We start from the raw sequence: 12,294 nt of genomic DNA, 5'->3' as shown, positions 1-12,294 counted from the left end.
TAAGGGGCATATGTAGAATAAATAAAGAGCTCTTACAACTCAATAATAAAAACACAAATAACCCAATTATGGATGGGCAAAGGATCTAAATAGACATTTCTCCAAAGAAGATGTGTAAATTACCAATAAGCACATGAAAAAGTGCTCAGAATCATTAGCCATTAGAGAAATGCAAATCAAAACCACGGTGAGATGTCACTTCACACATGCTAGGATAGCTACAATAAAAAAGACAGTGACAAGTTCTGGTAAGGACTTGAAGAAAACTGGAACCCTCACACTGCTGGTGGGAATGTAAAATGATGCAGCTGCTTAGGAAACTAGTCTAGCAGTTCTTCAAAAGACAAATGTAGAGTTATCATAGATCACATCCACTCCTGAGTATATACCTAAGAAAAATGAAAACATGTATCTGCTATTGAAAGAAGCCAGTTGCAGAGGACCACGTATTGCATGATTCAATTTATGTGAAATATCCAGAATAGGCAAATCCATAGAGACAGAAAGTAGACTGGTGGTTGCCTAAACCTGGGGCGAGGGTGGGAGGATTTGGGGGGAAATGGGAAATAACTACTAATTGGCATGGGGTTTCTTTTGGGATTATGACATGTTCTAAAATCGATGTGTGATCGTTGCACAATTCTGTGATTACATTAAAAGCCATTGAATAAAAGCCATTACATGAGCAAATTATAAGATACATATGTCAATAAAATATATATACATATATATATATAATATTAAATACTGATGCCCAGTCCTTCCCTCTGAAATTTTGGAATTGATTGGTCTGTGGTGTAGCCTGGGCATTGGACTGTGGAAAGCTCCCCAGATGATTCTATTAAATATCCAACATAGAGAGCCTTTGTGCTAGACCTTGTTACTCAAAAGTGTTTTCTGTCTGCCAGCTGCATCAGTAAGATCTCGGAGCTTATGAGGAGGGCAGAATCTCAGACCCCACCCCACGTCTTCTGAATCAAAATCTGAATTTTAATGGGATCCTTGAATGATTTAAATGAACATTAAAATTTGAGAAGCATTGTCAGTAAGGTATTTGAGTAGTAAGGCTGGTGAGTGTTGTCTTTGAAGTTCACTACCTTCCTGTTGAAACATCTTTCTTCTACCCAGGGCTTCTCCTTGAGGCTGCTCTTTTGGGCTCCTGTACCCTATTCCAATGTGTGTGTATGTGATGGCCTTCCTCACGCACCACGAAGCAATTCTCAGATACCAGCAGAGTCCTAGAGATAGTGTCATATTCCACAAGTTAAGGGTTCAGTTGTACCAGAAAACTCCTCACCCCCAACCCCTGCAACATACACACCTGCCCAATTCAGACATCAGTCTCAAGCCCGGGTTGTTAACTGTACTGCTGACTGCTTGGCTATAAATCAGAGGTTCCTACCATCTCCTCCTTGGATGTGATTAATTTGCTAGAGCAGCTCACAGAACTGAGAAACATTTTACTTACTAGATTACTGGTTGGTTATAAAAGAACGTAACTCAGGAATAGCCAGGTGGAAAAGATGCATAGGGCAAGGTATGGGAAAGGGCATGGGAGTTTCCATGCCCTCCCCAGCTCACCACTCCCCCCACATCTCCATGTGTCCACCAACCAGGAAGCTTTCTGAACCCCATCATTTTGGGGTTTTTATGGAGGCTTCATTACATAACCATGACTGATTAAACCATTGACCATTGGTGATCAATTCAACCTCCAGCCCCTCTCCCCTTCCTGGAAATTGAGGGGTGTGACTTGCCAGTTCCAACCCTCTAATCAGCATTGGTTCCCCTGGCAACCAGCCCTCATCCTTAGGTGACCCAGGGGGCATTCCAAAGGTCACCTCATTAACATAACAAGAGATAATCATCTCTCTCACCACGAAGGAAATTCTAAGGGTTTTAGAAGCTCTGTGCTAGAAAAAGTACAAAGACCAAATATGCTTTTCTTATTGTAAATCGCAATATCACAGCTGCCCTTTCCAACAGCGTCCATCATTACCAGTGTTTTTTTGTCTGTAAAAACATATTTGTCGTAGATCCTTTTTTTTAGGGCTCTTTCCCCTCCTTGGGAACCACGAACCTGTATTATTATCCCCCTGCATTCACAATAATTTCTTGTGAATGATGACAGAAGCATTCTGGAGACAAGGTTTTCATCAAAGAAACCTAAAGGTCAAAATTTCTGGTAACGTTGACAGGCGGAATGAGTGGAGAGAGTGAGATTTTGTGGTGCTGGTGGGGTACATAATTATATACACCTGATTTTAAAATCCAAATTATAGTAAGTACAACAAAGGAGAAGTGTGAGTGCTACCATGTGCCAGATCTTGTGACAGATGTTTCTAGAGGTTGTGAAGAGGAATAAAATATGATTCAGACCTTGAAGAAACTCCTGGGCTCCTGGGGAGACAAGCAGATCCACAGCCTTCTGCAATGTAGGGTGAAAATCGCAGCATTATTTCCATGAACAACATACTTCAGTTGTTAACATCTGGTGTTACCTAAGGTCTTGCTGGGAATATTGGCAAGTTGGGAGGAAAATCCAAGTCTTTTGGAGAATTGAGGGAGAGAGAGCGGTTGAATAGATCATAAAATTCTCTTTGAAGGGCCTGAAACTCTGATCTGTCCTCAAAGGCAAATGCCATACCATCCCTACTGCCATGAGAATCAATGTTCTCTTCCTTTTGATGGATTTATTGGGATTCCTTTTGAAGGGGAAAATAATTGGGACCCCAATACTGAAGTATTTTACAATTATTTTTATTTTAGTCTCACTTAAACTACAAACATACTACCAGGCATAAGCACATTTAGACTTACATCTCTTAAACAACAAGAATGTCAGGATAAATGCATACGCTGAATATTAACCAAAATTACATAGCAAAAAATTAAAGTCAACATGAATATAATAGCTGGTGTTTAGTTTCCACTAAATCACTTTTAACAGGCTCTGAGTTTAACAGTGAACAAGCGGTAACTCAGTGATCTTGCCACCTTTCTGTGTTGGAATCACTAAGATTCTTGATTTGCACAGCTTTCAGCTTGGCCCAGATGCTTCCATTGTCTCTCATCTGCCTGTGACAGTGACAGCATTCCTGCTTGGCAAAGTAGGGCTGTACCACAAACAGAAGTGTGAGCATCGGAACTGAGCGGAAATGGGTGTTCCTTGCTTTTAGTAGTATCATTAAATAAATATAATAGGAATAAAATAAAACCTTGCTGGGGAGAACTCATGGGCTCCCAAGAATGCACCCTTGCACCCAGTTTGAAGAGTTCTGTGACAGCTGAGCTTCAAGGTGCTGTGGGAGCAGAGAGGCTGAGCATCACAGCAGCCTGGGGTACAAGGCAAGAGAGGCTTCCTCAAATAAGAGAAGCTTAAAGATGAGAAATGTAAAACCAAGCTCCCTTTTGAACCATACTTATGGCTTTTTGTTTGATTTGGGGCTTCTGTTGAGTCATCTGGTACCAGGTTTTCCTGTCAGTCCTCTGATGTCCTGTGTGATTGGGAAAGCAGTATGAAGGTGGTTTCCGTCCCTAGAAATAGTATATTGTGAAAAGTGAAGGTTTCTGAAAGGGATTTTGTAAGAAGGAAGTTTTAGGATCATGTCATACCAGGAAACAATTTACTGCTCAGCATAGGTTGTTGATTTATTTGAATGTCTTTGAACCATTATACATTTCCAAACCCAGATGCTTTGGGTGTGTTAAAAGGGTTTTGAATTGGGAGAGATACAATCTTGAGTTGTACCAATAATTTAATTCAACAGCATCCAACAAAGGCTTTATTCTTAGGTAATGTGCAGGCATCATAGTCTAAACTGGAGTAAACAGGATATTGGCTTCAATATGAGATGTTATTTAGAACACGCTTGAGACATTGTGATGTAACTGTGTACTGAGGCCAAGAAGTGTTTGTCTACATTTTATTAAATGTCCATTTTAGTGTACAGCATTGTACCAGGAATGATAAAATGCAAAACAGATACTCAGGGTCAGTCTAGATTTTGGTTTTAAATGCTTCCTCCCTCATCACCTTCTTTCCCTCCCATGGTTGAGCTAGGGATGAGAAACCCTAGGTTAGTAGGTCGCCAACTCAGCTTCAAGACATGTGGGCTGCTGGTCTTTCTCTGACCTCAGAACCCCAGCACCTGCGTCTAGAAGCATCCGAGATCCTGGGGATCAACTTTAACTTTCAGTTAGTGGCACTCACTACCTTTTTCTCCTGAGAATACCTATTCTCCTCCTGCCTCCCCTCCCCATTCTCATGAGACTGATCTCTTGGGGTTGAATCTCTGTGGGGACTTTCATTTCTGCATGCCTGCCTAGAGTTCAGAGACATCTATTCCATTTCCCAGTTATTCTTCACATTTGCCTACCTCTTTCACTTTTCAGAGTATCTTCACATATTTATCCTCACGGAGGACTCTGCGTTTCCCTGAGAGTAGACTAAGCAGGTGATACGGTCCCATTTTCTAATTGTGAGTGCTGTGGCCAGAGGTTAATGACTTGCCCAAGATGCAGGGGAGACTTGAGAACTTGTACTTCAGTCTTGATATTAGAATCCAGTTCCATCGACTGTTCATTGTAATGCTTTTTTTCCCCAGAAAAAAACTTTAAGAAAGGTGTAATCTAGTGACAGAGATGTGTAACTGTGTAGTATATGTGTGTGTATATATATATAGTTCTTGGGTGTGTATGTAGGAGCTTTGTCTGAATGTTGTAGCCCCTTTGGCCTTGTCCACCTCATGAAGAATGCCCTTTGGTCACCAGAAAACAACATCCCTGAAAGGGGCCTAGAAGACACCCCTTTCTGGAAGATTCCATCGTGCATGATTCATAAGCTCTCGGGGTTGGAAGAGACAAGTCATCTGGTTCACCAGGTGTTTGATGGTTAAATCCTTGGTTAGATCCCATTTGCATCCTCGAGGGCTACGGAATGATTTTGAGGAACATCCTTATTATTATACACAACCCTTAATGGCCTAAGGATGTTTCTGTGTTCTACCAAACTAAGTGAAATGTTGATGACGTAAAAGAAAAAAAAATTCCTTTTTTTCCCCCTTGGGTCTTCAAGATTTTGGAAAAGTACTATTTTTGAAACATTTCCCTTGGAATTCTGTTAGCTGTTATGAAAACAGTTTTGTGTAGCATGCACAGGTGTTCATGCGAATGCTTTTGGTTCTTTTGTGCTTTAGCCAGAGATATTGAAGAAGAGAGGGTTTGAGATTTAATATTAGTGAAGGCTAGTGGAAGACATACACTTGAAAATTCAGTAAGAGGCAGTAACTGGGACTGATTGTTTTCCCCCTTTGCCTTTGAATAGAAATGCGTGCCCGTGGTTACAGAGGGTCAAGTGCGGTGCTAGAGCATCACTTAACAACCTGCACTTACAAATCTCTATCTGGAACCAGTGTTTCTTAGAATTAAAAAAGGGGGACACATAGGGTATATATACTTATGCCCTGTACTCAGTGTATTCAGCTTTAACTTCTATCCTAAAATCATGAGTTCCGTAATATTGTGGCCAGGCCAGCAGAGTCTTTGTGGGGAGCTTCAAATTTCATTGGGTTTATGTATTGTGGTTGCAGTGTACCTATGAGCATTACATTATCAAATAGAACATCCACTATAAACTCATGGGAAAGCTTAGATTTCATCTTTACAAATTTGCAGTCTAAGAGGAAATGAGTTTTTTTTTTGCCTGTAAAGACTCACATAGTCTCTTCAGTTCCCACTTAACTCTAAGCCTTTTCTGTAGATGCAAGGGTTCTACAGAGAGGCTTCAATGGAGGTGTGTGTGATGTTCTGTTATTGGTATCTGCGCTGTTCATGGAGCTTCTCCACCACAAGTGCTGTTTTACTGGTTTCCTGAAGGGAGTGGAGATAGAATAATCTCAGGAGGCTAACAGATGAACATTTCTCCACAAAGTTTTTGAAAGTCTAAGATCAGGTGAGATGGAGTAGAAATATGACTAAATATTTCACAGTTTGCAAATTTCCAAAGGGCTTCCATGTACAAAATTTCAGGTTTGTGTTTGTGTGTGTGAGTGTTTTAAACTGTGTGAGGTAACCATAACAAGTATTATTACCCCTTTTTTACAAAAGACCCTGAATAGCCAAACTATTCTTGAAAAAGCAGAACAGGGCCGGGGGAATCACATTCCTTGGCTTCAGACTATATTACAAAGCAACAGTAATCAAAACAGCATGATATTGGTACAAAAAAAACCAGACAGATAGATCAATGGAACAGGATAGAAAGTCCAGAAGTAAACCCACACACTTATGCTCAATTAATCCATGACAGAGGAGGCAAGAATACACAATGGAGAAATGACAGTCTCTTCAGTAAGTGATGCTCGGAAAATTGGACAGCTACCTGTAAAAGACTGAAATTAGAACATTCTTTAACACCATATACAAAACAATTATTGTCCCTGTTTTAAAAATTAAGGGAAGCGTGTCTGGATCATCATTTAGGTAATTTTCCCATCGTCACTGGATAAAGGGGCACTGAGGCTAGAGCCCAGATATTAGGATCTGACATTCATTACACCATTCACTTTGTTTTTCTCATATAATCTTCCCCTTGATCCTAGAGACCACCGATTTTCATTCTTTCTACTTAAATTTCAAGTGGCAGTGGGAGGAGATCAAGGCAGTAAGGCTGGGATCTGCATGGCAGATGGAAGGCTGAGAGGTCATCAGGAGCAGAGTAGGGTGGACAAACCTGCACATCCTTTACTCATTTGTCCCGCAGTGTGATACTGGTTTTCATGAACCATCTTTGCAGTTTCTCCTGAGTTTTGCCTGGACATTGAAGTTCTTCCCCATGTTTCCTTGCTGCTGCTTTTCCTACTTACCATTCTTTCTTGTACTAGAGACCATGTTTGGCACAGTAACTTCTAGAGCAAGTGATTGTTGACTCTTCTCTTGAGCAAGGAAGTGAAAGTTTAAATACTATATCTCTGTGTGGTCAGCTGTAGGAACTGAGTGACTTAAGATATTGTTTATTCTCCAATTCATACAATTCATTGTTTATTCCCCAGTTCATACTTAATCAGAAGCATTTCCCCATGTCTTTAAACATTATTCGAAAATATTTTTTTTGATTCTTCAGCGTTCTAGTGCATGAATTAGCATAATTTATTTACATGTTTTTCTAATTTGGATATTTAGGTTATCTTCTAGATTCTTCTGTGATATAAAATCGACTCTTTGGAGAAAGGAATTTTTAAGTCCTTAAAGAGAGAAAAATCTGGTTTAAATGGTTTGCCCCAGTCATTATTTCATTAGTGCATTGTAATAGTAATTTCAATCAAATAAATATACAATTATTTTTCCAAAATAATACAATTGTGATAGTTTTATTTTTAGGTGGGGAAAATGCATAAAGATGGTCAGTGAATGGAACAGACCTCACAATTATGTCGTTAGTATTCTGATCATAGAATTTATTTAATAGTTCAGCTTTTATAAAAGGTTGGTGCAACAGCAATGTTTTTAATGTAGCAGGTTGATACATAAGTTATAAATTTGGGAAAATTGGAACCAAATGATAACTAGTCATCCCTTTGTAAGAGTCATTAATTTATTGATGCTTATGTATTTTGGGGGGTGTCCACCTCAAACATTTGAGTTTGACTCTTTTTCCTTATGCATATAGAAAAGAGCTCACCAATTATGAGCAAATTAGCAGAAACCGAGGAGCCAACTTTTGGACTTCTTAAGGGTTTTATCTTCTGGAACTACGGCTTTCAATTTCCTGTGGGGGTGCGGGGGTGGCTTGGAAGAGAGAAGGGAGAAGTCAGAGGTCTTCATAATGCTGTCAGTCTCTCTCCTGCCTTTTCAGCGCGACTCACACGTCCTGCTGCTGCCCAAGATCCCATTGGCGCAGGCAGTGCGTAGACCAAGTTTGTCCTTGGTGTTCTGCCTCTTCTCTCTGGGTTTCTTATTTCCTGTCCAGTTTTTCCTTTCCCCAGGTTCTACACAAACCTCCTCATCATGGCATCTCCCAAGGCCCATAGTTCTGGAAAGATCTCAGCCTCTCAAATTCTTTGACATTATCTTTTCCAGGTGTTTTTGCTATTAAGAGTCTTTCTAGATTAGTTAGTGCTTTAATCTTATTTTGATTCTGTTTGCCTAGTTCAGCACGAGAGTCAGAGTTCTACCTTTGGGTAAATTTTGAGGGAGAGAACTGCTGGGTAAAAATGGATCTGGGAAGTCACATAAGATAAAAAAAAAAAAGGGAAAAAGAAACCTTTTGCCATTAGTGCAAAAGAGTGTTTTTTCTTTTCCCAATCTATGGTGGATAAAATGTGTGCACATACAGGAGTTTGACTTGCTGCCTCGAATAAACTCAGTATTCTTAGGATGAAGTCATACCTAATTAATCACCTGTCTCTGCATTCTTTCCGAAGTGATGGCTCGTAGTGTTCACACTTGTGATAATTTATGTTTCCTGAGTACCAGAGCCCCAAGTCTGCCAATTAAGGAAGAAGAGGCAGAGGTGGTTATGTAACCTCGGTGCTCCTGTAACGTGGTGGGTAATTGTCTGTCTTTTTTTTTTCCTTCTAGTGTCTGAAACAGTACATGCAGCTGGCAATCCGAGAAGGATGTGGGTCTCCCATCACTTGCCCTGACATGGTGTGCCTAAACCACGGGACCCTGCAGGAAGCTGAGGTATGGGTGAGCGCCCTGGTCCTTCCCTCTTTCCTGTGGACGTGATTTCCTAGGACCTTGACTCTTTATGTACCTCCCTCCCTGGGGGTCTCGAAACAAAATACAGTCGTTAACTTTTTAGAGGAGTATTTTACGGCTACACATCTTTGGATTCTTTATACAAACGGTTAAAGCTGTTATTTACTTGGGTTCTGTGTATAAATGCTCTCTCTGTTGAAGAATCTCTAGAATAGGAGAAGGTACTAGAAATCAAATTTACCAAGAGTGAGCTTTGGAGGCTGAATAGTGGGTGGTCTTGGGATCTTTAATTACTTTAAAGATAAATGGGGGAAGCGGGTGGGAAGGCATAAATTGGGAGTTCAAGATTTGCAGATACTAACTAATATAGGTAAAATGGATAAACAACAAGTTTATACTGTACAGCACAGGGAGCCATATTCAATATCTTGTAGTAACTTATGGTGAAGAAGAATATGAAAATGAATATATGTGTGTTCCTGTATGACTGAAGCATTGTGCTGTACCCAGAAATTGACACAACATTGTAAACTGACTATACGTCAATAAAAATATATTAAAAAATAAAAAATAAAGATAAACAGGTAACAGATTAGCCACAGTTATAGACAATATAAACTATTGTGGTTTTACACAGGTAGCCTGAGTTGAACCATTTCCAAAGAGCAGAGAAAGGCCTTTCATTCAGTTTTTATCAGGCACAGAAATGTCTTTTTGGAGTGAGTTCTTTTCCCGTTGTATTAATGTATTAACACTGTGATATATCTCTTTTCTGTTGTTTCTTTTTTTTTTTTTTTTTTCGGTGAGTATCTTGCCCTTAAATCTGCTTTGAACCTTCAGGTCCTGCTCCCTTTAAATCTGGTCCACACTCTTCTGCTTGCTATCATAGCCAGGGTACCATCTAATCCTTTCAACTTATAAAACTGAGGCCCAGAAGGTCTAAGTAATTTGCTCAGCAGTGCCTATGTAAAGAGCAGAAGAGCTAGAATTCCAATCCAGTTCTTTCTGACCACCATAATTACATGACTTTGAGTAGAACTAGGTAGATGGATAGAATTCATGATAAAGGACTTGGTGATTGGAAGCTCAGTGGCGTGCATGTGTGTGTAAATGTGTATGTGTGAATATGTATGTGTGTGTATATGTGCCTATACCAATACACACACACATATACATGCTTTGTTTACAAATGAATGTTTTTACATATATGTGCTTTGCTTTGTAAGCAAAGCAGTCAAAGATGTTACAGACCAGTTCTTACCACTCCACATCTGGGTTCCCAAAGGTCAGCTTAAGGAATATCAGGGAAGTGGTACAAATAAGCTTGAAGCGTTTTGGGGAAAAGGAATAAAAGGGATGCATCGTGGTTTAGAAATTGTTCATTTTAGGCAAACCATGAAATACTTGCGAGCCAGAGCTATGTCTGCCAGGGAATGTTACTTAATTCATGTGGACAAAATCTATCAAACAGAAATGAAGTGATGTTTCTAAATAAGCCCTTGAAATTAATCATAGTCCTGTCATCCAGATAAGCCTACATGTGACTGTTTACATTGAATTAAAATTAAAATTAGAGATTCATTCCTTTGGTTGCACTAATCATATTTTAAGTAGTCTGTAGCTGCATGTGGCTAGTGGTTATCAAGTTTGGACAGCACAGAATAGAACATTTCCATCACTGCAGAAAGTTCATTACAGAGCAGAGTTCTAGACTTTACGGGAATGGTAACCATTAGCCATTGACACTTTGGATATCAAATGTTAGGGCTGATGTGTACAGATCAGTGAAGACAGGCTGTCATCTAAACTTTTCTGGTTTTCTTAGTATAGACTTCCCCCACAGTTCTCTTCTTCTTAAGCCTTCCTTTTCCCTCTGTTCACATTCTCATTCACACTTCCCTAATGCTGATTTCATTGACCCAGCTTTACTTCAAAAACAATTTTACTTGTAGGCTGCATTAAAACCAAGTAAACCCATAATGGCTCTTAAAAATGACAGAAGGATATTTGAAAAACAGAACAAAAGCATATTGCAAACTAAGCTATGGCATTTCTTATATTTGCCGAAGCCTGTTTCCTATTAGATGAGTAAGAGACACTGCAGGGCATTAAAGGACCATTTCTGTACTCACTGGTCTTGCTAAGAGCCTGACTATAGATGGGTGTGAATTACAGTAATCAAATGTTCTTAACCAACTTTTCACTATTTTTTTTTTTTCAGAATGAAAAAATGTGGTAGTGGTGATGGTGACTGTCTCTCATTTGGATCTGAGACATGAATAGATTGTATGAGAGAGATTGGTAGCTTTGTCAGTTTATATGGGACAACTCCTTTCAGAGCAGATACTGCACACACATGAACGTGGGCTGTACCACCTCCCTTTCTGGCTTGCTTGGCATCAAGCTTTCCTTATATCTGGTTATTACTATCATACACAGCTCTTCATCTAAATATCATTGAGTATACCCCAACAGGGCTCATCCACATTGTGCTTGACCAGAGTCTGTCTTTTTGTGGCTTTTTCTTCCATTAAAAAAAATGTTTATTTTTACAGGTCACACACAATTGTACTTTGCTTGTTAAGCAAAGCAATTCTGATTAAGGCTCAAGTTCCCTTCTTGCTGCTGCAATTTTTATTACAATATATGGTTCTTCACCGTTCATTGTCTTATAAAATGCGTGTGAGCGTAACATTTCTTCATCTTCGAAGGACACCAGAAATTTGAGCTCTTTCTTCCAAATGCTTTCCTGGGTAGGTCTAGCTTGCAGAGTTGACTGTGCTTCATATGTGTGTCTCCTGCAAGCTTTAAATCCTGCCCCCCTTTTTTTTTTAATTGAAGTTTAGTTGATTTACAATATTGTGTTTCTGGTGTACAGCATTGTAATTCAGTTGTAGAAATACATATATTCTTTTTCTTTATAGGTTATTACAAGCTATTGAGTATAGTTCCCTGTGCTATATAGTTGGACTTTGTTATTTATCTGTTTTATATATAGTAGTTTGTATCTGCTAATCCCAAACTCCTAATTTATCCCTCTCCCCTCCTCCCCTTTGGTAACCATAAGTTTGTTTTCTGTGTCTGTGGATCTGTTTCTGTTTGTAAATAAGTTCATTTGTATTATTAGTTTTTAGATTCCACATATAAGTGATACATATGGTATTTGTCTTTCTCTGTCTTACTTCACTTAGTGTGATCATCTCTAGGTCCATCCATGTTGCTGCAAATCTGCCTGTCTTCTTAATGCATCCAGATTGGCCCAGTTATGGCCCTGCCTCTTGCCTTTTATCAGGAGGAGCTTCATCAGCAAAGCATTCAATGCCCAGTTCAATTACTGTTTGCTATGTAAGAAACAGTAGAAAAGACAGCTTCCCTTCAGTGTCATGGAAGCTGGTGGGAAGCAGTGACTCTGGGGACTTGCGGCTAGAGGTGTGCCCATGGGGAGCCAGGGAAAAGTAAAATTTTCCTTCCTTGCGTCATCTGGTACTTTCAGCTGTTGCTCTGCAGCGTTTCAAATGTATTTGATCCAGGAATCTTGTCCAACATGGAATTATGAAAGGCAGGACACAGATGGTTGGTTCTGATAGCATT

At 39.6% G+C, this 12,294-nt stretch overlaps 1 protein-coding gene across 6 annotated transcripts in view; it reads left to right on the top strand.

Moving 5' to 3' along the window:
• Window positions 1-12,294, top strand: part of RNF144B (ring finger protein 144B) — a 130,453-nt gene that overhangs the window by 94,652 nt on the left and 23,507 nt on the right. For all 6 annotated transcript variants that reach the window (XM_072945607.1, XM_072945608.1, XM_072945605.1 and 3 more), the window contains one exon: window positions 8,581-8,685. In XM_072945607.1, coding sequence (XP_072801708.1) covers window positions 8,581-8,685 — 105 coding nt within the window. The remainder of the gene's footprint in view (window positions 1-8,580; window positions 8,686-12,294) is intronic.

The sequence above is a fragment of the Vicugna pacos genome, chromosome 20, assembly GCF_048564905.1.
Source record: "Vicugna pacos chromosome 20, VicPac4, whole genome shotgun sequence".
In the NCBI taxonomy this organism is placed as follows: domain Eukaryota; kingdom Metazoa; phylum Chordata; class Mammalia; order Artiodactyla; family Camelidae; genus Vicugna; species Vicugna pacos.
Note: the sequence above shows the minus strand (reverse complement) of the source record. Positions and strands in the feature narration are given on the sequence as shown.